We start from the raw sequence: 27,588 nt of genomic DNA on the forward strand, positions 1-27,588 counted from the left end.
CAAATCAACCTTGAATTTTCACCGTTATTACGCAAAGAAAAAAATCCACGTGTTTTAGCTTTATGATTTGTCTATATTTTTCTATATCATTATATATTAACATTTTCAACTGTCGTTGTCTGTGATAGCATAACGAATCAATTTTGAAGACTATAGCCCAAACATTACATAAAAGATGAGCGATACAAAATGGACGTGTCTTTTGGCATAACCGAGAAACGGTATTGGCTACGCCGCGTAGTAATACATAGCATGTGCTACACGAAAAAATGTGGTTTAAAAGTGTGCAGATAGGAAATAATATAAATATAAGCAATAAGGAATCATTCTTTGAATACTATGAGGTGATTATTTCGGTGGGAGCGTGGTCAAATATATCATAAACCCCTTCGGGCTTTATTGGATTTGACCACGCCCCGATCAAAATTATCACCCCATAAAACTCGAGAATGATTCCTTATTCGTTAAGGAGGTTGGCACCCGAAATACTAGTAATCTCAATCATCCAAAAACCACTGGGATATAAAGATCTGGACCTAAAATGTTCATTTGTTTTATTTGTGACCCATGTCACATGCCATTTTTGGAAATATAGGGCCCCAAACAGAAATGTTAAATTTCCTGAAATTTTTGCTAAAATTTGGCATGGATATTGATTATTTGAAGAAAATATTTATAGCTTGAACTGTAATATAATTATGATTTTAATACAGTGTGAAGTTGAACACATGTACTGACTATAAAAGTAATATCTAAGTCAAAGTTTAAAAAATCTTGCTTTACTGGTGGTTTCAAATGTCAGCACATGATGAAAACAACAACAGATGTTAAGATTGTTAAAAAAATTTGACGTAGTCAAATTATAACGCAAATATAATGTATAAGTAATGTCATCTTTCCAAAACTTTGCATACAAAAAGACATACATTTAATGTCTCGTGTAAAAGTTAAAACAGTAGGGGTCACATCCCAAAATATTGAGATACATGTATAGCATGAAATAAGCTAAGTTTATGCCAACATTTGAGTTAATTTTTTCTTAACTTCTATGAAATATAAAATAAATATGCCAAAATATATCGATAGAAATATCAAAATATTGTTCAAATATGTTTTTCAGAACATTATAAATATATCGTAATACACAAACTATATAGAAGTATGGTTTGCACTGGCAATAATGAGGCTACTTTAAATTCTAAAGTAACAGTACTCTAAAAAACCTTCCGCCACAAAATATAGTCCTTTACTAAACTCTGTAAAGATGTAATTTTTTAAACAATTTTATTCAGCAAAGTTTATTTGGCATTGTAAAATATAAATTTGCTATAGAATTAATATGTGATGCAGAATTTTCAGACTAGAGTTGACCAAAAATGCATAGCCAAAACCTGAGGAGCGAACCTCTTTAAATAGAATCATTCATTATTACGAGTGTGGGATAGTGAAATTCCACCGAGGGGACAAGATTCACTGTCTAGGACGAGGCTGTGCCGAGTCCTAGACCGTTAATCTTGGCCCCGAGGTGAAATTTCACTATCCCACACGAGTATATAATGAATGATTATTTTTCTCGCATTATATTACCTTAAAAAATGATGTTTGACAACTTTCTGCTATGACGTTCAAAAGATTACTTTCGGTTTATCCCCCCGCGTGCTTCAAATAGTGCAAGTCAAAATGAAAGCATACGACAGTTTTTTAAATTAAAAATATGATAAATTATAATCAATTAAGCAATATGATTACTTAATGGATGATTTCAATGCACCATTTCGCATTTTCCTACAGCAGACATCGTTTGTTTTCGTTTTAAAACGGCGTAGTAATACACAGTGTAAGACAGAAAAATCTCACACTGCTGTCTCACACCGGACAAACCGATCTCACACCGTTGATAATGCGAGAAAGAGCTGTTCTTCTCGAGGATATCAGTATTTTCTAAAAATGGCCATGACCATCCGGAACTTGATACTATTTCAATGGAGGATTGAGATTAAATATTTACGAAAACAAGTCTTTTTAAGGTGGCATGGGACACCTCCATGTTGTGACGTACTATTTATCGAAATAAACAATTAAATCAAGTGTATTTTTCTAAATAGGTTCTTTCCAAAAATTGTTATCTATCAGCGTAGCGCAGTAAATTAGAGGATTCAGCTGGGGATGTTTACCTTTCCAAGTTTTGTTAAAACGTATTTTTTAGTTAAATATTGTAAAATTTGAAAATTTTAATATAGACAGATGTCCGATACCACCTTAAGACGATTACGGTAAGCTAGCATGCAAGCCTATCTGTAAAAATTCCGAATTTTTTTTTCAGACCGGAAGCTAGCCTTACTACATGTATACATGAGCAACGAGTCCCTTTTTGCGGAAATATATAAGTTTTGTTGGACAACATCAATGGAGGTAGAGTAGTGAACAGCAAATAACAAAACGGTCCAAAATTTACTTAAACGCTGCGAGCAGGTTTCAAACCTGCGCGTGGAGACCCCATTGGATTTCAATCCTTAACCACTCGGCCATCATAGCTGTGGTAAAGTTTATTTATTTCCTTTTTGAATTATTTTTTTAATATCGAATTCATTTGAATTTTATATATTGATGTTATACTACTCCTTATATTTTTTTAGCTGGTATAAAATTTTAACCTGAATATAATAATTAAAGAATTTATTAAAAAAAAAAAAAAGACATATCATTATCAGAGACATAAATAACATGTCTCTGATCATTATAAAAGTGTCACAGAAAAAGTTGGCGTTAGTTGATTTAGTTTGAATAAGACAAAACCCTACACTGTCGTACTTTCAAACAACTGGCCGTCACGTTAGGCTGACTTCGCAACCATTCGGTAAACACTAACAAAATTTCATACAAACACAACAATGCACAACACACTGTGGCCGCTCGTGTACGTTACTTCGCACAACACTCCTTCGCGCTGATCGATGCTGCCTCATACTCTCGCCATTGTGCAAATGCAGCTTTCCACTAAATAATCGCGCAGTCGCGCTAACACAGACTTTACACAGCTCGTCGTAAAGCTGTAACACATCAAATCGTCGCGCTAACGCAACTTTACACAGCTCGGCGCGGGACAATATCGCACAACACATCGTCGCGCTATCGCAACGCCATGACGATGTAACAACACGCCGCAACGCTAACGTAATTTTACACAGCTCGCCGTCAAGCTGTAACGTTATGTATTTACATTTTCAACTGTCTTTGTCTGTAATAACATTACGAATCAATTTTGAAACTTATAGTCCAATAATTTCATAAAAGATGAGCGATACAATATGGGCGTGTCTTATAGCATAACCGAGAAACGGTATAGACCCCTTCACGATAACTGCGGTACTGCTATCTTGCAGGGCAAAATGATATACTTTGCCGAAATTTCAGTAGGTAGATAATTAAATGACGTAAATGAAACAATTGACGTTACGTCATATTTCACCAAACTATGTCATTTTGCCCTGCAAAAGAGCAGTACCGCAGTTACCGTGAAGGGGTTAATTGGCTACGCCGCGTAGTATTACATACCATGTGCTACATGAACAAATAGTGGTTTTAAAATGTTGTTTTTAAGTGTACAAATTGGAGATAATATAAATGTAAGTAATAAGGAACCATTCTTTGAATATTATGAAATGATGATTTCGGTCGGAACGTGGTCAAATCTATCATAAAGCCCTTTGGGTTTTATTAGATTTGGCCACGCCCCAACCAAAATTATCACCTCCTAATACTCAAAGAATGATTCCTTATTCCTTAAAGAGACAGTACGGCGCATCTTATCAAAAACCGACTTGAAAAACGACAAAGGTCTTGCAGTTTTCAGCATGTGTCAATTACTGTCAATCAAAGTCCACGTGGTACAAATAAACGATATAAAATTATTCCCGTTTGTACGACCCTTAATTTTCCGGAAGCTCCTAATTATGTTAATTAAGTATGTGAAAGGGATTTTAATGTATTTCAACTATTACAATCAACGTTATTTCTTATTTCCTAACGATACAATAGATAGGTAAATCTGAATTATTCACACATATGTTTTCAGCTGTACTGTCTCTTTAAATAAATACGTAGTGCCTGTTTGGGAGGGTAACAGTTGATGTTGACACCCCTGAGAAAACTATTGTCAACCGACGTAAAGTGGATGTTGACAATAGTTTTCGAGAGATGTCGATATCAACTGTTACCCTCCCAAACATACACAATTTATTTTATTACAGAAAATTTTATTGCTTTTAAATTTTTGACGTGAATTTTATGGCGAACCATACGCGCATAATTTACGCGCTTGTAGCAATTCGTTGTGATACAGGTTGCCAAGTGTGTTGCTAACGCTGAGGGCAGCAGAACGGATTATAAACTGCGTCTAAACCAATTGAATTTTAATTGGTTTGAACATGAACATGAAAGTATAATAAAACACGTTGTCGAGCTTCATACAGCTCGTCGACAATTTCGGTAAACTCGTCATCGCACTGTTACACAGTAAACTGTCGCGGTGTCAAAAAAGCCACGAAATCAATAACATTTTATTTGAAAATCTTACAAGACTGAGTGGAAAGACTCAGAAGTGGTAAATGTGTCTTCTTTTAAACGACTCCCTCCAACACATCCTCCACCACATCCTAACGACGCTTTACGTGAAAATGAAACAGACATGCATGTATTAATTTACATGTGTAACGCTACGCTTAAATGATTATTATAATTATTTAAATTGTTTACTTATATCTCACTGCGTGCCATAGTTGCTATAATTTCAATTTGCTTATCATTTAGCCAGAGAACCCCACCCCACCCCACCCCAATGAAACAAATTTGGATAGAGGATATAGTTGCACCAACGTAAATTAGGGACAAGCGGCGTCTTAACGAGGCTAGGGGTGGCTGCCATTTTAAAGCGTTTTTATCTCTACACAAAAAAGATTTTCACTTTAATGTTCTATAACTCTTACATCATACTGAAATTGTCTTATGAAAGAAATGGATATGATGGTATTAAAGCATTATTTAAATAGTCAGTTGATTGTAAACTAAGGGTTACAAGATGCCAAAACCATTTTAGCTGTTATTCAGCACTGTTCTAACTTTTAAAAGGGAGGTAACTTGTAAAACTCCAAATATTTTACTCAATTTTTTTTTTAATTTCACCATCGAAATTTTTTTAAGGCTCAATATTTATTACACATGTATTGATTATTATAATGTTAAAATTTAGAAATATTCTTGTGGCTACTTTTTTTTAATTTTACATATTTGGATGTTTGTGACATATTTTTGGCAAAATTGTGATATTTTTTTTTAATAACAAATATTTACCTTCTAATGTGTTTTTCCATTAAATTCAGTGATGTTTAAATGCCTCTAAATGCAACACCTATTCACTGCGTATGAATTTACGAGTAATTTACATAAGTAGTTCTCAAACAGTGATTCTATGTTATCGGTTAAAAAATGTATTTCATGAATGTTGTCAAAACACCATGTTTTATAATATTTCAACAAAAAAGTTTATTTTATTGTTAAAAGCAACATTTCAAGAGCTATTTTTTATGGATTATATTTTTATGCTCGTCGATCTCATCTCAACAGTCTGTATGAAAACCAGTTAAAACCGGTTTTAAGAAACAGCTGTTCTTGCTGTTACTAATTCACTCCCTACGTGTTCTGCACTTTATATCGATTTATTTAAGTAAATAATTAAATTTTTCAGTAAGGGAATGTAAATATAGGCATTAAATGATATATTTTTGACGTCGTCGTGTCAATAACTGCCGTCAGGTGAATAGACAAATTATCATAACGCGCTAACGCGCGTTATTCAATTTGTCTGCTCACCTGACGGCAGTTATTGACACGACGACGTCAAAAATAAATCATTCAATGCTATAATAATGATAAGTTTTTTTTTATTGTGTTAATTTTTTGTGATGTTATTGGTATGTTTTTGCATTTATTATCATTTCATATATTTTTCATATTTATTAATTTTTTTTTTTTTACATAATGTGCAATTTTTTCCAGATACAATAAATAATAAAATTACGATGATTGCGATGTGGTCCTTCACATTAAAATGTAAATTAAGATTACATGAAACATTTCTGCAAATTAAGTGAATTTTGGATACATTTTTTTGACCCCCTAGCCTCCTTAAAAAATACACGCAAAGTGAAACAACTGGCGAGATTATGCGACAAAACAATTTCGACACATTTCAATTGTTATTTATTTACCTTTTTCTATATCTATTTTACATTAAAAAAATCTATGGTTGACGCTGCGAGCAGCGTTCGAATCTACGCGGGGACACACGTTTTGTCTGTAACTACTTGTCTACGAAAATTTGTTTACGTCCACATAAATTTTTAAGATAAATATGAGGCGACCTTCTATAACATCAGACAAAATATGCTTTTTATGACTCCAACCGGCCTCCGTATATTATTTTCGAGTTCAATCCGATTTCGACTGATAGTGTAATTCTTCAATCACAACAGGCACGGATTTAGAAGTTTCCCTAATATGGGGAAACTTTTATCCTCATTACCCCCACCCATCGAAAAAATAATTGTGGTCTCAAAATATTTTGGCAAACAAACATTCCAGCACAAGATTTTAATCCACTATTGTTAACTGATCTTGTATATACATATACTCTGGTCTGTTTTTCTACTTTTTACTATATGATTTTTTTTTAGGATATGCATCCCTATTTGTTTAAGAATTATAAAGATGGGCTCATTTTTACAGTAGAAGGGGTTCAATGTCTAATTCTGATGACTTTGAGTGAAATAACTTATTCGTCAAACTCTTGGGAAGGGAGAGAGGGGGGTGGGGTCTGGACCTCTTTCTTCGCTCCGTTCATGTTGTACATGAAATATATATTGTTCATGTAAATGCATAGTTCTGTTTATTCTCACCCAATGGTCCCACTCACTCTACTTTGAGATTAGGCACCATATTTAAACCGAAAAAAAATGTAACTGGATATTTATTTTTATTTTATCAAATTTGATTACCATTTGTAAACGTGTGTTTACGTGAATAAGTACGAATTTTCCATCATGATAGGTTTGGGAATCCAATTTAGGAGGTAAATGTTCTAGCCCAGTAAAAAATGAAATTCTCGTGATTCAATACTATACGTTAATTCCTTTTTAAAGAAATAGTTGTTTTACTTTAAAGATAGGTTCAGAAAAGCTTCGAGTATTTTGGAGTTAGTACATTTGAAGGGAGATGTAACCCACACCAATCTCGACCCTCCATCTCCTAGAACCATTTTATTAAGACCTTTGACATTCAGCAGGACGTAACTATCTATTGACTCGGTTTCAAGCGAAATATACACAGAATGCGTAGTCTTTGCTCAAAGGCCAGACAAATCATGCAGAGTTCAAAGAGCCATGGCTAAGTGGCTTGCAATGAAATGGACAGACCTACGTAACAATGCTGTTGACCTTAAGTTATACTTAAATTTTATTGTATGCTAGAATTTGTTTTTGTCACAATACAGAGATGTCCCATGCCACCTTAATTAGGACACTATAAAAAACTTAATCGCTGCGAGCAGGGTTCGAACCTGCGCGGGGAGACCCCATTGGATTTCAAGTCCAACGCCTTAACCACTCGGCCATCACAGCTTAAAATTCAATTTAATTTTATCATTATAGATAAAAATCAATCGATAATCGATCTTGTATTTGTGTGATATGTATACATACGCTGGCTTAGCAATGTAATTGTAGTTGTACGGAAGCCAATTGGTGCCATTTGTGACAAATATTTCTCTGGCAACTGCCAAAAACTTTAAGCTGCGACGGCCAGTTAAACATCTGGCGGTTGCAACAAAATTATATAGTGGTAGCCACACAATTATCTGGCAGACACCAATAAGTTTCTAGCGACCCTCAAAAGAAAAGCGATAAGAAATATTCACACAACTTCCCTAGCCAAGGGTTTTCGGTCCACATATTACAAACCCTTGAGTTGGGAAGATGTTATTCATATTTGGTATAGAAAATTATCTTCCATCTAAACAAAAATGATCCACAGATTGATAGAAGATCTAAAATGTACTGAGTAGTTGGGCAGAAATTCGACCTGAAAAGTGTCAGAAATGTGTATTCATTTAACATCTGATCAGTGCAGCACTGAACGGCGCTTTATATATACCAGGTATATCTTTTGGATGACAAAATATGTGGGTTAGGACAATGGACCTAAACTTTTTTTTTTTGAACTGAAGTGAAATTTGAAGTGGTCTAAAATGGATTCAGTATGTATAAAGTTAAGTTCTTTTGTATTTAACTTGTAACAATTACATGAAACAAAAACGCCGATGAGTCAAATGATTGACTAAATTATACATAATTGATAATAACGCCTGTACCATTAAAAAGGAAACTTCTTCAGTTGCTCGTAGATTCCATCTCATTTGCCATATCCGAAGAAGAAAATATTTTGCTTTTCCTAAAAAGATACTAAAGGAGTCGGAATTTTTTGTGATGTGGGTAAGGGTGGGGCTATTGACTTCAACTTTTATTGAATTCTTATTTCTGCGCTTGCGTGTTGCTGTCTACAATGTGTTACCATATAAGGAAAAACCCAGCGTTTTATCAAAAGACGTGCCTCATTTAAGTCCGGAGCAAATCAGAAGACGGCAACCAGTGCAAAATTCAGGTGTTTAATTTTCGTTTTCTTGAATTTATCAATAAACAAAAGGTTTTTCTCATCGTCAAAACAAAACACGTTTTGTCTGTAACTACTTGTCTACGAAAATTTGTTTACGTCCATATAAATTTTTAAGATAAATATGAGGCGACCTTCTATAACATCAGACAAAATATGCTTTTTATGACTCCAACCGGCCTCCGTATATTATTCTCGAGTGCAGTCCGATTTCGACTGATGGTGTAATTCTTGAATCACAACAGGCGCGGATTTAGAAGTTTCCCTAATATGGGGAAACTTTAATCCTCATTACCACCACCCATCGAAAAAATAATTGTGGTCTCAAAATATTTTGGCAAACAAACATTCCAGCACAAGATTTTAATCCACTATTGTTAACTGATCTTGTATATATACACGTACTCTGGTCTGTTTTTCTACTTTTTACTTTATGTTTTTTTTAGGATATGCATCCCTATTTGTTTTAAAACTATAGAGATGGGCTCATATTTACAGTAGAAGGGGTTCAATGTCTAATTCTGATGACTTTGAGTGAAATAACTTATTCGTCAAACTCTTGGGAAGGGAGAGAGAGGGGGGGGGGGGGGTCGCAACCACTTTCTTTCAATTCATGATGTACATGTAATATATATTGTTCATGTAAATGCATAGTTCTGTTTATTCTCACCCAGTGGTCCCACTCACACTACTTTGAGATTAGGCACCATAATTAAACCCCCAAAAAAATCAATGTTACTGGATATTTATTTTTATTTTATCAAATTTTATTACCATTTGTAAACGTGTGTTTACGTGATTAAGTACGAATTTTCTATCATGATAGGTTTGGGAATCCAATTTAGGGGGTAAATGTTCTAGCCCAGTAAGAAATTAAATTCTCGTGATTCACTACTATACGTTAATTCCTTTTTAAAGAAATAGTTGTTTTACTTTAAAGATAGGTTTAGAAAAGCTTCGAGTATTTTGGAGTTATTACATTTGAAGGGAGATGTAACCCACACCAATCTCGACCCTCCATCTCTTAGAACCATTTAAACAAGACCTTTGACATTCAGCAGGGCGTAGCTATCTATTGACTCGGTTTCAAGCAAAATATTCACAGATTGCGTAGTCTTATCTCAAAAGCCAGACAAATCTTGCAGAGTTCAAAGAGCCATTGCTAAGTGGCTTGCAATGAAATGGACAGACCTACGTCACAATGCTGTTTGACACAACCACCCAAAGTCCAAGGTCTTTTTTAAATGGTTCTAATAAAAACATGTCGTAAAATCTGAATATACTCATTTGCATGGTAATGTTCTGTGCATTTCATTACAAACATATTATAATAATTTGGTTCAGTGTATTTCACTACACACAAGTATAGTTAGTTAAGGTTGTATGGGACACCTGTCAATATCAATGTGGATAAAAGTACATTGAAATAAGAATACTTTTACCGGTTTAGAACTTTCAAATTTTACAATGTTTGACCAAGAAATAAGTTTTAAATTTTTTGGAAAGGTAAAAATTATAAAAGTCCTAGTAGAATTCTTACTCATGACAGATTCATAGGAAACGCTCTAACCCTTTGTGCTACGCTGATGGGTACCAACTTTGGGTAAGAAAAAATACTTTAAGGTCAGACGACACGTTCCTCAATTTTACATATTTTTTTCTTGAAAATGCACATATAAAAATAATTGTATAGCAATGCGAAATTCACTATATTGGAACTCTATCTCGGCCGGGGTCGGGCTTTGAACTCACGACCTGTAGAACCTACGCTCTTGGCAGTGAGCGGCCACTGCTCTAACCACTCGGCCATCTAGATAGATATTCTTTTATAAGTAAATTTTTGTTACTTTAAAAATAATTATATAAAAGTAATAATTGTTATTGCAACTCTTTACTACGAGGAGATACTAAAAAAGATGCTCGAGGAACGTGTCGTCTGACCTTAAGTTATACTTAAATTTTAATGTATGCAAGAATTTGTGTGTTTTGTCACAATACAGAGATGTCCCATACCACCTTAAGGTTAGACGGCACGTTCCTCGAGTATTTTTTGTATCTCCTCGTAACAAAAAGTTCCAATTAAAATTATTATTTATATAATGATTTTTAAAATGATTAAAATTTACTTGTTTATGGATATATGCCTAGATGTCCAAGTGGTTAGAGCCGTGGCCTCTCTCTGCCTGGAGCGTAGGTTCTAGGTGTGATTCAAAGCCTGGCCCAATATATATACTAGTAGTGAATTTAGCTGCGCTAATTATTTATTTTTATATCAGCAATTCAGGTGTATTTTCAAGAAGATTATATAGGAAATTGCATTCTCTAGTATTTTGCAGAAATGCCTGGAAAGGTATCCTAATCTTTTGCACGAAAGCTTGTCGGAGAAGTAGTAAACCATTAACAAATTCCTGGAAAATGTTATATAAAATTGAGGAACGTGTCGTCTGACCTTAATTAGGACACTATCAAAAACTTCATCGCTGCGAGCAGGGTTCGAACCTGCGCGGGGAGACCCCATTGGATTTCAAGTCCAACGCCTTAACCACTCGGCCATCACAGCTTAAAATTCATTTTAATTTTATCATTATAGATAAAAATAAATTGATAATCGATCCTGTTTTTGTGTGATATGTATACATACGCTGGCTTAGCAATGTAATTGTAGTCGTACGGAAGCCAGTTGGTGCCATTTGTGACAAATATGCCAAAAACTTTAAGCGGCGACGGCCAGTTAAACATCTGGCGGTTGCAACAAAATTATATAGCGGTAGCCACACAATTATCTGGCAGACACCAGCAAGTTTCTAGCGACCCTCAAAAAAAGAAAGCGATAAGAAATATTCACACATCTTCCCTAGCCAAGGGTTTTCGGTCAACGGATCAGAAACCCTTGAGTTGGAAAGATGTTATTCATATTTGGTATTGAAAATTATCTTCCATCTAAACAAAAATGATCCACAGATTGAAAGAAGATCTAAAATGTACGGAGTAGTAAGTTGGGCAGAAATTCGATCTGAAAGGTGTCAGAAATGTGTATTCATTTAACATCTGATCAGTGCAGCACTGAACGGCGCTTTATATATACCAGGTATATCTTTTGGATGACAAAATATGTGGGTTAAGACAATGGACCTAAACTTTTTTTTTGAACTGAAGTTAAATTTGAAGGGGTCTAACATGGATTCAGTATGTGAAAATTAAGTTCTTTTTTATTTAACTTGATACACGAAACAAAAACGCCGATGATTCAACTGATTGACTAAGTTATACATAATTGATTATAACGACTGTACCATTAAAAAGGAAACTTCTTCAGTTGCTCGTACGCGACTGCTTCCATCTCATTTGCCATATGCAAAGAGGAAAATATTTTGGTTTTCCTAAAAAGGTACTGAAGGAGTCGGAATTTTTTGTAATGTGGGTAAGGGTGGGGCTATTGACTTCAACTTTTGTTGAATTCTTATTTCTGCGCTTGCGTGTTGCTGTCTGCAATGTGTTACCATCTAAGGAAAAACCCAGCGTTTTATCAAAAGACGTGCCTTATTTAAGTCCGGAGCAAATCAGAAGACGGCAACCAGTGCAAAATTCAGGTGTTTAATTTTCGTTTTCTTGAATTTATCAATAAACAAAAGGTTTTTGTCATCGTTAAAACAAAACACTTTTTGTCTGCAACTACTTGTCTACGAAAATTTGTTTACGTCCATATAAATTTTTAAAATAAATATGAGGCGACCTTCTATAACATCAGACAAAATATGCTTTTTATGACCCCAACCGGCCTCCGTATATTATTCTCGAGTTCAATCCGATTTCGACAGATGGTGTAATTCTTGAATCACAACAGGCGCGGATTTAGAAGTTTCCCTAATATGGGGAAACTTTAATCCTCATTACCACCACCCATCGAAAAAATAATTATGGTCTCAAAATATTTTGGCAAACAAACATTCCAGCACAAGATTTTAATCCACTATTGTGAACTGATCTTGTATATACATATACTCTGGTCTGTTTTTCTACTTTTTACTTTGTTTTTTTTTAAGGATATGCATCCCTATTTGTTTTAAAACTATGGAGATGGGCTCATTTTTACAGTAGAAGGGATTCAATGTCTTATTCTGATGACTTTGAATGAAATAACTTATTCGTCAAACTCTTGGGAAAGGAGGGGGGGGGGTCTTGAGCACTTTTTTCGCTCCGTTCATGATGTACATGTAATATATATTGTTCATGTAAATGCATAGTTCTGTTTATTCTCACCCAATGGTCCCACTCACACTACTTTGAGATTAGGCACCATAATTTAACCCCCCCCCCCCCCAAAAAAAAATGTTACTGGATATTTATTTTAATTTTATCAAATTTTATTACCATATGTAAACGTGTGTTTACGTGATTAAGTACGAATTTTCCATCATGATAGGTTTGGGAATCCAATTTAGGAGGTAAATGTTCTAGCCCAGTAAGAAATTAAATTCTCGTGATTCACTACTATACGTTAATTCCTTTTTAAAAAGATAGTTGTTTTACTTTAAAGATAGGTTCAGAAAAGCCTCGAGTATTTTGGAGTTATTACATTTGAAGGGAGATGTAACCCACACCAATCTCGACCCTCCATCTCTTAGAACTATTTTAAGAAGACCTTGGACATTCAGCAGGGCGTAACTATCTATTGACTCGGTTTCAAGCGAAATATACACAGATTGCGTAGTCTTAGCTCAAAGGCTAGACAAATCTTGCAGAGTTCAAAGAGCCTTGGCTAAGTGGCTTGCAATGAAATGGACAGACCTACGTCACAATGCTGTTTGACACAACCACCCAAAGTCCAAGCTCTTGTTAAGATTGTTCTAATAAAATCATGTCGTAAAATCTTAATATACTCATTTCCATGATAATGTTCTGTGCATTTCATTACAATCAAATTATAGTAATTTGGTTTAGTGTATTTCACAACACACAAGTATAGTTAGTTAAGGTTGTATGGGACACCTGTCAATATCAATGTGGATAAAAGTACATTAAAATAAGAATACTTTTACTGGTTTAGAACTTTCAAATTTTACAATATTTGACCAAGAAATAAGTTTTAAATTTTTTGGAAAGGTAAAAATTATAAAAGCCCTAGTAGAATTTTTACTCATGACAGATTCGTAGTTAACGCTCTAACCCTTTGTGCTACGCTGATGGGTACCAACTTTGGGTAAAAAAAAATACTTTAAGGTCAGACGACACGTTCCTCAATTTTTTCTTGAAAATGCACTTGAAATGCTGATATAAAAATAAAAATATAGCACAGCGAAATTCACTATATTGGAACTCTATCTCTGCTGGCTTCGGGCTTTGAACTCAATACCTCTGGAATCTACGCTCTTGGCAGTGAGCGGCCACTGCTCTAACCACTCAGCCATCTATGCACATATTCTTTTATTAGTAAATTTTCATTACTTTAGAAATAATTATAACAATTTTGATTGGAACTCTTTATTACGAGTAGATACTAAAAAGATGCTCGAGTAAAGTGTCGTCTGACCTTAAGTTATACTTAAATTTTATTGTATGCTAGAATTTGTTTTTGTCACAATACAGAGATGTCCCATGCCACCTTAATTAGGACACTATCAAAACTTAATCGCTGCGAGCAGGGTTCGAACCTGCGCGGGGAGACCCCATTGGATTTCGAGTCCAACGCCTTAACCACTCGGCCATCACAGCTTAAAATCATTTTAATCTTATCATTATAGATAAAAATAAATTGATAATCGATCCTGTTTTTGTGTGATATGTATACATACGCTGGCTTAGCAATGTAATTGTAGTTGTACGGAAGCCAATTGGTGCCATTTGTGACAAATATTTCTCTGGCAACTGCCAAAAACTTTCAGCGGCGACGGCCAGTTAAACATCTGGCGGTTGCAACAAAATTATATAGCGGTAGCCACACAATTATCTGGCAGACACCAATAAGTGTCTAGCGACCCTCAAAAGAAAAGCGATAAGAAATATTCACACAACTTCCCTAGACAAGGGTTTTCGGTCCACGGATCAGAAACCCTTGAGTTGGGAAGATGTTATTCATATTTGGTACAGAAAATTATCTTCCATCTAAACAAAAATGATCCACAGACTGATAGAAGATCTAAAATGTACTGAGAAGTTAGCTGGGCAGAAATTCGATCTGAAAGGTGTCAGAAATGTGTATTCATTTAACATCTGATCAGTGCAGCACTGAACGGCGCTTTATATATACCAGGTATATCTTTTGGATGACAAAATTTGTGGGTTAGGACAATGGACCTAAACTTTTTTTAGCTTACCTGAGCCAAAGGCTCAAGTGAGCTTTTCTGATCACAATTTGTCCGTTGTCTGTCGTTGTAAACTTTTCACATTTTCATCTTCTTCTCAAGAACCACTGGACAGATTTCAACCAAATTTGGCACAAAGCACCACTAAGTGAAGGGGATTCAAGTTTGTTCAAATGAAGGGCCACACCCTCTTACAAGGAGAGATAATTGAGAATTATTGAACATTTGTTGGTATTTTTCAAAAATCTTCTTCTCAAAAACTATTAGGCCTGAAAAGCTTAAACTTGTGTGGAGGCATCCTCAGGTAGTGTAGATTCAAGTTTGTTCAAATCATGGTCCCCGGGGGTAGGGAGGGGCCACAAGAGGGGGATAAAGGTTTACATAGGAATATATAGAGAAAATCTTTAAAAATCTTCTTCTCAAAAACTATATTGCCAGAAAAGCTCAAATTAAAATGGAAGCATCCTCGGGTAGTGTAGATTCAAGTTTGTTCAAATCAATGTCCCCGGGGGTAGGGTGGGGCCACAATTTAGGGATCAAGTTTTACATAGGAATATATAGAGAAAATCTTTTAAAATCTTCTTATCAAAAACTATCAGGCCAGAAAAGCTCAAATTAAAATGGAAGCATCATAAGGTAGTGTAGATTTAAGATGGTTCAAATCATAGTCCCTGGGTGTAGGGTGGGGCCACAATTTAGGGATCAAGTTTTACATAGGAATATATAAAGAAAATCTTTAAAAATCTTCTTCTCAAAAACTATTAGGCCAGGAAAGCTCAAATAAAAGAGGAAGCATCCTTAGATAGTGTAGATTCAAGTTTGTTCAAATCATGGTACCTGTGGGTAGGGTGGGGCTACAATGGGGGATAAATTATTATATATAGAATTTTTTTTTATAAATCTTTTTCTCAAAACTATTAGGCCAGGAAAGCCAAAATTTAAGTGGAAGCACCCCAGATCGTATAGATTCAGGTTTGTTTAAATAATAGACCAAGGGTAGGGTGAGTCCACAAAGGGGGATGGATTTTTACATAGGAATATATAGAGAAAATCTTTAAAAATCTTCTTTTTAAAGACTATTTGGCCAGAAAAGCTTAAACTTGTGTAGAGGCATCATTGGGTAGTGTAAATTCAAATTTGCAAAATCACAGTCCCTAGTGGTAGGGCGGGGCCGTGATGGCGGTTTTAATTTTTACATAGGAATATATAGAGAAAATCTTTAAAAATATTCTGGGAAAGTTTTCGGTCCTAAACTTAGTACTTAGTGTGAAAGCACAGGTTATGTAGATTTAAGTTTGATGAAACCATGATTGCATACCGAAATGGGGGAGGGGCGGGGTGGAGGGGGGGTATATAGGAATAGAGAAAAATCTTCTTACAGGTACAACATTAAAAAAGGCTTGGTATTTACCAAAAAAAGGGGTGTATAAAAATTGGCAGATTTTTAACTTTTTTTTGCAAGATCTACTGTACTTAGTTGTCAAGATATTTTGATACTGTTATGCTAATTTGATCAGAATTAAGACAATTGTTGATCAGGTGAGCGATTTGGCCCCTGGGCCTCTTGTTTTTTGAACTGAAGTGAAATTTGAAGTGGTCTAACATGGATTCAATATGTATAAAGTTAAGTTCTTTTTTATTTAACTTGTTACACGAAACAAAAACGCCGATGATTCAACTGATTGACTAAGTTATACATAATTGATTATAACGACTGTGCCATTAAAAAGGAAACGTCTTCAGGTGCTCGTACGCGACTGCTTCCATCTCATTTGCAATATGCAAAGAGGAAAAGATTTTGGTTTTCCTAAAAAGGTACTGAAGGAGTCGGAATTTTGTGTGATGTGGGTAAGGGTGGGGCTATTGGCTTCAACTTTTATTGAATTCTTATATCTGCGCTTGCGTGTTGCTGTCTGCAATGTGTTACCATCTAAGGAAAAACCCAGCGTTTTATCAAAAGACGTGCCTTATTTAAGTCCGGAGCAAATCAGAAGACGGCAACCAGTGCAAAATTCAGGTGTTTAATTTTCGTTTTCTTGAATTTATCAATAAACAAAAGGTTTTTGTCATCGTCAAAACAAAACACGTTTTGTCTGTAACTACTTGTCTACGAAAATTTGTTTACGTCCATATAAATTTTTAAAATAAATATGAGGCGACCTTCTATAACATCAGACAAAATATGCTTTTTATGACCCCAACCGGCCTCCGTATATTATTCTCGAGTTCAATCCGATTTCGACTGATGGTGTAATTCTTGAATCACAACAGGCACGGATTTAGAAGTTTCCCTAATATGGGGAAACTTTTATCCTCATTACCCCCACCAATCGAAAAAATAATTGTGGTCTCAAAATATTTTGGCAAACAAACATTCCAGCACAAGATTTTAATCCACTATTGTTAACTGATCTTGTATATACATGTACTCTGGTCTGTTTTTCTACTTTTTACTTTGTTTTTTTTTAAGGATGTGCATCCTTATTTGTTTAAAAACTATAGAGATGGGCTCATTTTTACAGTAGAAGGGGTTCAATGTCTAATTCTGATGACTTTGAATGAAATAACTTATTCGTCAAACTCTTGGGAAAGGAGGGGGGGGGGGTCTTGAGCACTTTCTTTCTGTTCATGATGTACATGTACATGTAATATATATTGTTCATGTAAATGCATAGTTCTGTTTATTCTTACCCAATGGTCCCCCTCACACTACTTTGAGATTAGGCACCATAATTAAACCCCAAAAAAATGTTACTGGATATTTATTTTAATTTTATCAAATTTTATTACCATATGTAAACGTGTGTTTACGTGATTAAGTACGAATTTTCCATCATGATAGGTTTGGGAATCCAATTTAGGAGGTAAATGCTCTAGCCCAATAAGAAATGAAATTCTCGTGATTCACTACTATACCTATACGTTAATTCCTTTTTAAAGAAATAGTTGTTTTACTTTAAAGATAGGTTCAGAAAAGCTTCGAGTATTTTGGAGTTAGTACATTTGAAGGGAGATGTAACCCACACCAATCTCGACCCTCCATCTCTTGGAACCATTTTAACAAGACCGTGGACATTCAGCAGGGCGTAGCTATCTATTGACTCGGTTTCAAGCAAAATATTCACAGATTGCGTAGTCTTATCTCAAAGGCCAGACAAATCTTGCAGAGTTCAAAGAGCCATGACTAAGTGGCTTGCAATGAAATGGGCAGACCTACGTCACAATGTTGTTGTCATTAAATTATACTTAAATTTTATTGTATGCTAGAATTTCTTTTTGTCACAATACGAAGATGTCCCATGCCACCTTAATTAGGACACATCAAAAACTTTATCGCTGCGAGCAGGGTTCGAACCTGCGCGGGGAGACCCCATTGGATTTCAAGTCCAACGCCTTAACCACTCGGCCATCACAGCTTTTTAATTAGGATTTAAATGCCCATTTTAATTAAATTAATATTATTTTATTGACTTAATATACTACTTTTCCATTATTTCCTTGTATCTGATTTCAGCCTGAATATAAATAATTCAAGAAATAAATCATAATATGTTTCTTTTTTAAATCTATATTTAAACTAGATGAGATTTAATAATAATTAGCCATCTGAAAAGAAAAAAAATTGCAATTGATTTTTATATCTTTTCTCTCAAGATATATTTTAAATAGAATTTTAATCAATTTAACTAAAAATTGATCAGCAAAATATATACTAAAATCATGGTGACTATAAATTTATAGATGGAACAGACTTTATTTAAACTGCCGAACGCATAATGAAATTTTTTGGCATGGAAAATAAAACCACTGAGTGCCAATATTCTCATTGTATATAAAGACTAATGGCCTTTTGATACAAGGGGGATTAATTTAACAGTCATTGATCAATCTTGTCGTAAAATCAACAAAGCTGATGTCACCATGCTAATCTACAATTAATTATTGTACTCTTCACACGTCACTCAGCGCTTGATGATCACGTGACAGAGCGCCGCGGTCGACGGTGACTCGTGTTTCTAAAATATAAACACAACACAAACAAATATTCAACTGATTTAATATTCATTGAATACTTTCACTTGTTTTTTTATTGTTTTCACGATATTAAAGTTGAATACTGTTCCTTAACAACTTGTTCTATCAATAATTAATAGTATAGGCCATCATCAGTTGTCGGACGAAATTCAGCGTTTATGTATATGATGGTTAGTTTAATTGTAAGTCAGAGTGATATTAATGCTGTGGTTACACGATTGCTTGTTAGGAGGATATTGATGAGAATCGCTATGATAATAGGGGTCATTGACAACATTACTACACCCAGGCTGAGACCGAATGTGACCCGTCGAATACCCTTCACTGCTGACGTCATGAACATTTCGATGCTGAAACAGTTGTGGTGACGTGGATATCGCAAGCGAATGCATTTCCGATTTTGCTTTCTTTAGAGGCTTGAGTTCTATGTATTTAGGACCTGTGTTTGTTTGAGTCAGAGATGACGGAATGAATGACGATTCGTCAAACTGTTCCGATGGCATTCGAGAAAAAAACGTTTGAATCAAGTCCGAATCCGTGACGTCGTTCATGTTGTAGAGAGGGTTCGAATCAATGTCTTGAAGTTGGGAAAATTCTTGACCGTTGTCTTCTCGAAGTAAGCGATTCGAGTCAGTCTCTATGCGGTTTGTAAGCGCACACTGGTTGGAAAGTGAAGAAATGTTTCCAAATTCGGAATCGAAATTTTCTGTCTTTATCTTAATGGAATGAGGATCAGAAAACGGTTTAGGTCTCTCCAGGCAGGAGCTACTATAGAAGTCTCGTGTATCGTAACAGCTTTTGGGAGTCCGGCTGTAGCGCTCAGCCGGGTTGGGAAATCGCTGACCTGACGTGTCCGTGTAAGGGAATCCCCTATCAGATCCTCGATACACTTCGAATCGTGGATACGATGTGTCTGCGTGTCGTGGTGTGTTTGCGAAAGAAGAGTTGAAAGACGATAAAGAGGGTAGATTGTCGTTTTCCGGAAAAGTCGGTTCCAAGGCATGTTGACGATGAACAGCGTTATGGATGTAATTGCTGTCCATGGTTGGTCTTTGCCAAGGTGAGGGCGAAGCTTCGTAGATCTGTGGGGTGAAGGAGGAGGGACAAAGGGGGAAGTTCGCTCGTTCGTTGTCAACATGTGTTTCCTTATATTGCATTCGGACGTGGGAACACGTGCATTCAAAAGGCGGACAGGAACAAAGTATATCAAATCCTGAAAAGATGGGACAATATTCCTCATTCATTTTAAATACACACCTGCAGAAGTTTGCGGTTTTAGCACACAGGGCATTCAACTGTGTTCTTGCAAAATATAGAATGTACGTCATTGATACATATATAGCTACTTACCGGGATAAACTTTCGCTGAACGTTCTTTCGTTGACGACCATAACATCTCTCGTTTTCGTTTTTTGTGAGTTATTCCTGTCTGTTAAACAAAGGTCAAATATTAATTTTTATTGAAATATTGTATCCGGCCAGTCAAACACTGATATTTTATTGTAAAACTCACCACGGGTGATTTATGTTTCAGTTTGTGATGCCGCCTCGCTTCCGCTGAGGACTTGATTTCCGGTCTGGGATGATCATGAACTCCTTTGGCTTGGAAGAAGATGGCGTTGTTGATATGTCGCCAGAAGTGTGTCACTGGATATCCACAGTGTCCCTTACACGTCATCAATTCCAGGTGACCACGGCAGTTTGGTCCGGGACATTGCTTACCTGAACATTATACATGGAAAAAGGTGTAAGATATTCAAGTTTTGGTACGTTTGTTTGTGTCATTTGATAGCAATAATGAAAGTAAAATTTAACTCTAAAAGAATGGGACCATTCTGTATCATTTGAAATCTTGATTCCTTACGATAAGCAAGGTAACAAACCTATCTGCTTTCTCCTCGCTTTGTCACAAATGGCGGGTCGTAGGTGGACTTTTTCTCCGTTGGGTAAGGTACAGTCGTAGGAACAGACGAACACTCCCAGACAGGACTTCTTGAGTATATGGGCGTTGTGGTTGTTGGTGTTCCGCATGGCCCATCCGCTGATGTGTCGGCGGCCGTCCTCACAGTTACTGCTGTATACAAAGCGGTTGTTACCGTCCGGCCATTCCTGGAAATCGTCCACCTCACACACCTACAACCATTTTATAAAATATATATATATATATATATATATATATATATATATATATATATATATATATATATATATATATATATATATATATTAGATAAATAAATAAATAAATAATGATTTGAGTTACGACAAAGTCAGATTTTTCAATTCTCGCGAAATACTAGTTACTATTTATGAAAAAAATATGTAAAACCATTAATTTCTAAAGTAAATCAATTTATTTGTACATGTGTTTATTTTTTTTAAATTGCGTCTAAACAATGGTTATAGTTTATCTAAAGAGTAGTTAATAATAACTTCGTATGTAATTTGTCAGCTCTTATATGTTAAACTTGCAACACCAAATTCCTTAAATTGGTGCTGAATTTTTTTCCTACAGAATTCTCCCTTTGTATAACAGTCATAGAATTCATGTCTAGTATAGTTTGGATTTAAACACATCTATACATGTAATTGGATGTTGAACTAGAATTTTTAGTGCAATTACTACCTAATATGTCATAACCATTCACTTTCTATGTTACATCTTAAAAGAAAAAAAAGAAGAAAATATTATTCTTAGCGACTGGCGGATTAGAAAAAAAAGAGAAATATTCTTTAAAAGAATCCTTTTTTCATTAGTAAATTTGAAAGATGGGGGAATAAGATAGCGCAAATGCCCATTTGGTGTAGTTGTAAAATACAATTTCAAATTTAATTTCTTCCAACTAAATATACTTCATAATGTTATAATACAAGTTTACAAAAGGGCGATTTCTAACTATATTCAGTTCTTACTGTTTTGAGAAACGATAAGAAAAAAGAATAAATTCTGAAATTTTGGTGGTATCGAACCCACAACATAAAAGTTTTAGCTCTATAATGTTACCTAATGTCTGGTGCTCTGACCACTGAGCCATTTCAGTCAGAACAACTTACATTGTTTAAATACTATACATTGTATACTTCGACTACAAATTTACGGACTTGTATTATTTTTCTAAAACGGTCAATTGTTTGGATACAAAATTGCATTTTTAAAGTGTAGTGAGTCATCTCTCCACGTGTTTGTTAATTAAAATCGGTTCGATTTCTTTTAAACCTTATACATGTATAAACTATGACAAAAATATGGAGCCCAGACCGACTCTATAAAAGAAAAGGCATTGAAGTTTTAAAAATGACACTATTTGGAGTTTTTGACACACATACGATAGTTTAAATCAACCTATTCCAAGTATTTAACATATTTAAAGGTTATAAATCGATGTTATGGTAAATATACACCGTTTTCAATAATTTAGGAAAATATATGAGATTTCTTGAAATCTTAATTTCATATAGTATCTTATCTGTCCTCATATAGGCAATTTACACGCCTTATTCACTCGTCTTCTTAAGCAAAATTTCAGCCCCTTATATTTACATTCGTGTATTAACAAAATGACAAAGCGTTTGTTGAAAATAGCCCCATTTTTTTTATATATTCATAAGGAACTATAAGAACTGTGGAACACTTGACCAGGGGTATCAACACCCTAATTTAGACTGAATGGAGTCTAAATATTGTATGCTTGCATATTATAGTAATTATTATTGCATAACTACTGATAGGCTGTACTGCCTAAAGTTGTACTTTCTGAAATAAACAACGTTTATACATGCAGTCAGTAAAGCTGTTGAAAAGCGTTGTCAAAGCAAAATAATCTTATTAATTTTGATATCGAATCAAGAATTATTTTTTAAACTTATCAAAAGTTCAGTGAAATAGAAATAAGCACACATAATTTTTATACTAAATTTAAGGTACGATTTTATAAGAACTGCAGGAAAATTATGATTGGGGAGGTGGGGGGGGGGTGACGGAAGACATTGCTAGACTTTTTTACTCACCATGGGCAGCGTGCTATCATTGATGTCCCACTTGTGAGGTTTCTCGGGACCGCTGTCGTGGAGCGGGGCCTGATAGCAAGGTTCCTCTGTTAGTGTCATCCTATAAAACACACAAAAAAACCTGATCACCACCCACCATAAACCCGTCAGTCTGCCATTACATAGCCACATTATAATTCAAATTATCCTCTCTTTCTAATTTCGGGTTACTTCATCACCTCCCAGTCATTATAAATTTCGGCGCTGAATGATTTCATATAAATTTATGATATTGATAAATTTATTATGTCGAGGATCGGAGAAAATTGTTTACACTCTGACAAATTTATTTTTCTTTTTTATGACACGAATACACGCTTTCACACCCATGGATTGCGTCCAACGAACAATGGGCAATGAGTTGATTTCAATATTTTCTTTTTTCACCACACGTGCATGCGCAACTTCGTCGGGCGCATTAGGGAGACATGGATTTTAGCGGAGTCTATCTAGCTGTGAATTTATCATCAGGGAGGTGTTATTATATGATAAAAAGTTTGTTGCTGTAACATTTTTCTGCCTGTCGCGCGACCTCCAAATGGAGTCCACCTCAAATAGAGGACTCGATATAATCCCTTTTGTCCCTAAACCCCCAGCACTTGACTCGCTTGGTTCTAAATGGTCACAAAAAATTTTACAACCGGAAATTTTATAACTTTCATCGCAGATTTTAAAGATTTTTGTGAGTCGTTAAATAGACAACAATTGAAAAATCACGATTCTGATGACAATGTCCGAAAAAAATCATTTGCATAAATCATTTTCATATTTCTATGAATCCAGACATCAAAACCACAATTCATATTTTTGATCATACTATTAAACCTATTTTAATGTACGGAGCAGAAATTTGGGGGTATTTTAATCCATTTGCTAAAAAAATTCACCCTGGTTGTACAATGGACAAAATTTATTCCAGCACACTTTGTGACAAATTGCATCTTAAGTTTTGCAAATCGATACTTGGTGTACATAAATCTGCAACAAACTTTGCTGTTCTATCTGAATTGGGAAGATTTCCCTTACATTTTGATATCATTAGATCTATGTTAAGTTATTGGTACAGACTTGAGAATCAAAGTCAATCATTTCCACTTTTGTATAATGCTTATTGTGAATCAAAACAGTTGTTTCAACAAAATACTCCCTCCTGGTATGGCTCAATTCATTTTTTAACTAACAGCATTGATGGCACAAACAATTTACAGTCAGTAACAAAACAAAAATTCAAAAGAGCACTTAGAGACTATCTATTTAAATATTTTATTAAAGAATGGAATTCTAAATTCACTATACACGCTGACAAAAAACTAAGTTGCTACAGCACTTTTAAGCAAAATTTTGGCCAAGAGAACTACCTAAGATTACTTAAAAATTTTGAGCAGAGGAGAAGTTTAACTCGTTTTCGCATTTCCGCTCATAGACTTAATATTGAAAGAGGACGATATCAAGACATTCCACGACAAGAAAGATACTGTAATAGATGTAATGTCAAATCAGTGGATGATGAAAAACATTTTTTATTCTCATGTGATCATAATAAGGCATTAAGAGATACTCTGTACAAATTAGCTAATGACTCTTGTAAAAATTTTCAATATATGGACAATAACCAAAAATTTTACTGGCTTATGACAACTGAAGATCTACAAGTACTTGTACAACTCAGTGAAATGATTCTTAAAGATGGAATATAATGGTTATAGTTATATATACAGATATATTATGCAGTGTATTTACTTTGGTTGGGGGGGGGGGTTATGTTATGTATAAGCATACTGGCTTGAACACTTTGAGTACAAGTAGACCAGTCTAATCGACTGTCCAGGCACCGTCCCTTGGTACTCTCTGTTTTCAGGCCACTTTGTTTCTGTATAGCTGTTGTATTCACTGATGTGTACATCCCATACATATATTTCATTGTATTAATGAAACATTTTGCATATTGTTGCCTGGACATTGTGAGCAGTATTTCATTCATTATTTGTTATAATCATGATATTATTTTTTTTTTTTTTTTTTTTTAATGTATATGCCCCCTGAGGGCCCTTGATTGGTGAATAAATAAAAATAAATATTATGTAAAGTTATCGGCTCACATGGCTTTTACAAAATGTTGAATAAGAATTGTTTAGAATAACGAAGAAAAAGAATTATATGTATACTTAAGAACATATGAATGAAGAATTGTCAAAATTTTAATTAATAAGAACACGCGTGCATCTATTAATAATTATACTTAGGATAAAAGCAACATTTCTTGCAATATTCAAATGTACCTTTCCGTCTATGGCTTCTTCTCGTTAGTACTAGCACAATATTACTAATCATTTTTAACTATATGAATTAAACGATCGACCGAGTGTAAAATTGTTCTGTTGAAAATAATAAACAATTATTCAAGTAATTCAAAGATGAAACGAATCATATTCGCAGTATGTTAATACAATATCATTATATGCAAGTTTTCTGATTTTATACATAAATTCAAAAATATATAAATGTCGAAGAAATAAGACGGAACTAACCTGGCGCGCGCCCTCGCGTGTCCGTAACCGGTGTCCTGTTAACACGTACCCCCATTAACCCCGAAAAAGAAATAATCAGACACCAAGTGAATATTTCGTCTCGTATATTTCATAATTTCTAGATAATGAAGAAACCCTCTGAATAAGACATTTGCATAAACTCAATCAGACCAGTGAAAGATTTGGGTAAAGTGATAGTCGGGTTGGTTTCCACCGAAACCTTTAAAGTGACAGAAAGATGGAGCGAAGAGAACATCTTCCTATTGTCACGAAGTATTCCGAGCCCCAGCTGGCTGGCGAGCTTTAGTTTTAATACTTTGTTTGCGATGTTTTATTTACATGTTTCTTCAATTCAAAATTTAGAATGAGTAACCGATTTTTTTTTCACCAGAAAATTTATGCAATGAATATTGGTTGTTCAAATTATCAAATACATTGTGATCAAACCCCGGGAATTTTTACCCCCCTTTGTTGTGAAAAGTTCATTATAATAAAAAATAACTTACCGACTGAGTATGCTTTAACCAAATATAAATATATCTTTTTAACTATCATTTTGCCAAAACGTGAAATATTCTTATAATCGGCACTATCGATCAATTTTCAGGTCTTCGACCAATCGCAAGCGCCGGATTGGTGTAGTCCGTCCCACGAGGAAATGAGCGCGCACCTGTGCTTCCATCATTAGGTCAAGTTCTGTATCGAAGAAGAGGATTGTAATATCTGCAAATATTTAATTATCCTTGCATCTGTCAGTATGAATTTTATTTCACAACTTTTACATGTCGGGTTCACAATCGTTAAATGGTTATTAATAAAGGTATATCGAGTGGGCTATTGAAAGCGCCATTTTTCTTCTAGGGCTCCGTGTCCGAGTTTGGAGTGGACCATATCGATGAATATTTGACGTCTTTTGTGGTTTTTAATTCCCCTCGACAGTATTTTTTTCCCTTTTTCTCTTCTACGTGGGTGTCTTATTTTCGTTCAATTTCAATTTGTACATTTCAAATGATAAAAGTAACATTTCACAAATGTCATAAACAAATCTTTTAATTTTTGTTACAGTAAAAAAAAAATTAAAATCAACTATTCCGTTGTTTGTTAAAAAAAACCCAGGTTGTCTGTTAAAAAACCCAAAAACAAACAGCGAGCGCATGTGAGCAACGATTTTCGTTTCAATATTGAGGAAATTTAGACTGTCATACAGTCATAGAAAATTGTCATTAATAGATTCAATATTGTTACATCTTTTGGCACTGACCATTACGTTGACTGGGATGACACCCCCGGTAACTCCTCATTATTTCCATATTATCAAAACGTAAATAGGTTTCTTGCGGTGAGAATTAACCCTAGCTCTTCTATTGTTACTCACCCTGGCCACTAATACGTAGCGACGTGCTCTGATCTCCCCCTAAGAAAGGTTTCCGCGGGTTAAACGCCGCGACCACCTAATCGCCCGAGTGGACGAATTTGGACAGCAATCTGCAAAAGAACAATACGTACAAGAGGTCAATCATAAGAGGAGAAATTGAATTTAGATACAGCATTATCTAGCTCAAGTGGTCAGCGGGTTAGGGTAGCCCCGGGGTATTTCTACAGATGCTGCGAGACAGTCTATCACCGGATATCCCGTTCCATGCTCCCTCCACGGAGAATCCCGCCCCCTAAAAAATGAAGGAGATTTTGGATACTACAGTATTTTGCATAAACCCATTTTGAATAAAAGAAAAGTTTTCAAATTTTTAAAATTCAATAAAGATTCAGCAGAAAAGTCATCGTATTGGATTTTACACGCAGTGGTATGATAATGTAATGAATGCATAACCTAGCCATTTTTCAAAAGATTGCAATATATACAATGTGACAATATTTATTAAGATTGAATTTACGACCCCACATTACTACGTATATGTTCCTGTGCACGACAGAAATATTTCAGCAGCGCATAAATT

The 27,588-nt window shown here is 34.9% G+C and overlaps 1 protein-coding gene and 4 non-coding genes across 6 annotated transcripts; all 5 read right to left on the bottom strand.

Moving 5' to 3' along the window:
- Positions 1-7,591: 7,591 nt before the first annotated feature.
- Positions 7,592-7,673, bottom strand: Trnas-uga (transfer RNA serine (anticodon UGA)). The gene has a single exon. It is a non-coding gene; the product is annotated as a tRNA-Ser (tRNA).
- Positions 7,674-11,199: 3,526 nt separating this feature from the next.
- Trnas-uga (transfer RNA serine (anticodon UGA)) lies at positions 11,200-11,281 on the bottom strand. Its single transcript has one exon. It is a non-coding gene; the product is annotated as a tRNA-Ser (tRNA).
- A 3,070-nt stretch (positions 11,282-14,351) lies between these two features.
- Trnas-cga (transfer RNA serine (anticodon CGA)) lies at positions 14,352-14,433 on the bottom strand. The gene has a single exon. It is a non-coding gene; the product is annotated as a tRNA-Ser (tRNA).
- A 3,924-nt stretch (positions 14,434-18,357) lies between these two features.
- Positions 18,358-18,439, bottom strand: Trnas-uga (transfer RNA serine (anticodon UGA)). Its single transcript has one exon. It is a non-coding gene; the product is annotated as a tRNA-Ser (tRNA).
- Positions 18,440-18,843: 404 nt separating this feature from the next.
- On the bottom strand, positions 18,844-27,085 carry LOC128164617 (chorion-specific transcription factor GCMb-like). 2 transcript variants are annotated; one of them, XM_052828557.1, is made up of 6 exons: positions 27,009-27,085; positions 23,067-23,166; positions 20,942-21,191; positions 20,572-20,780; positions 20,409-20,487; positions 18,844-20,271 (listed from the first exon to the last, which is right to left on the bottom strand). In XM_052828557.1, exons 2-6 carry the CDS (start codon positions 23,163-23,165, stop codon positions 19,235-19,237), a joined length of 1,674 nt encoding a protein of 557 aa, XP_052684517.1. In that variant the 5' UTR covers position 23,166; positions 27,009-27,085; the 3' UTR covers positions 18,844-19,234. The 2 variants fall into 2 exon arrangements, with proteins under 2 accessions (XP_052684517.1, XP_052684516.1); XM_052828556.1 differs by lacking the exon at positions 27,009-27,085 and adding an exon at positions 26,140-26,228.
- Between the last annotated feature and the right edge of the window lie 503 nt (positions 27,086-27,588).

This window comes from Crassostrea angulata, chromosome 10, assembly GCF_025612915.1.
Source record: "Crassostrea angulata isolate pt1a10 chromosome 10, ASM2561291v2, whole genome shotgun sequence".
Lineage (NCBI taxonomy): Eukaryota > Metazoa > Mollusca > Bivalvia > Ostreida > Ostreidae > Magallana > Magallana angulata.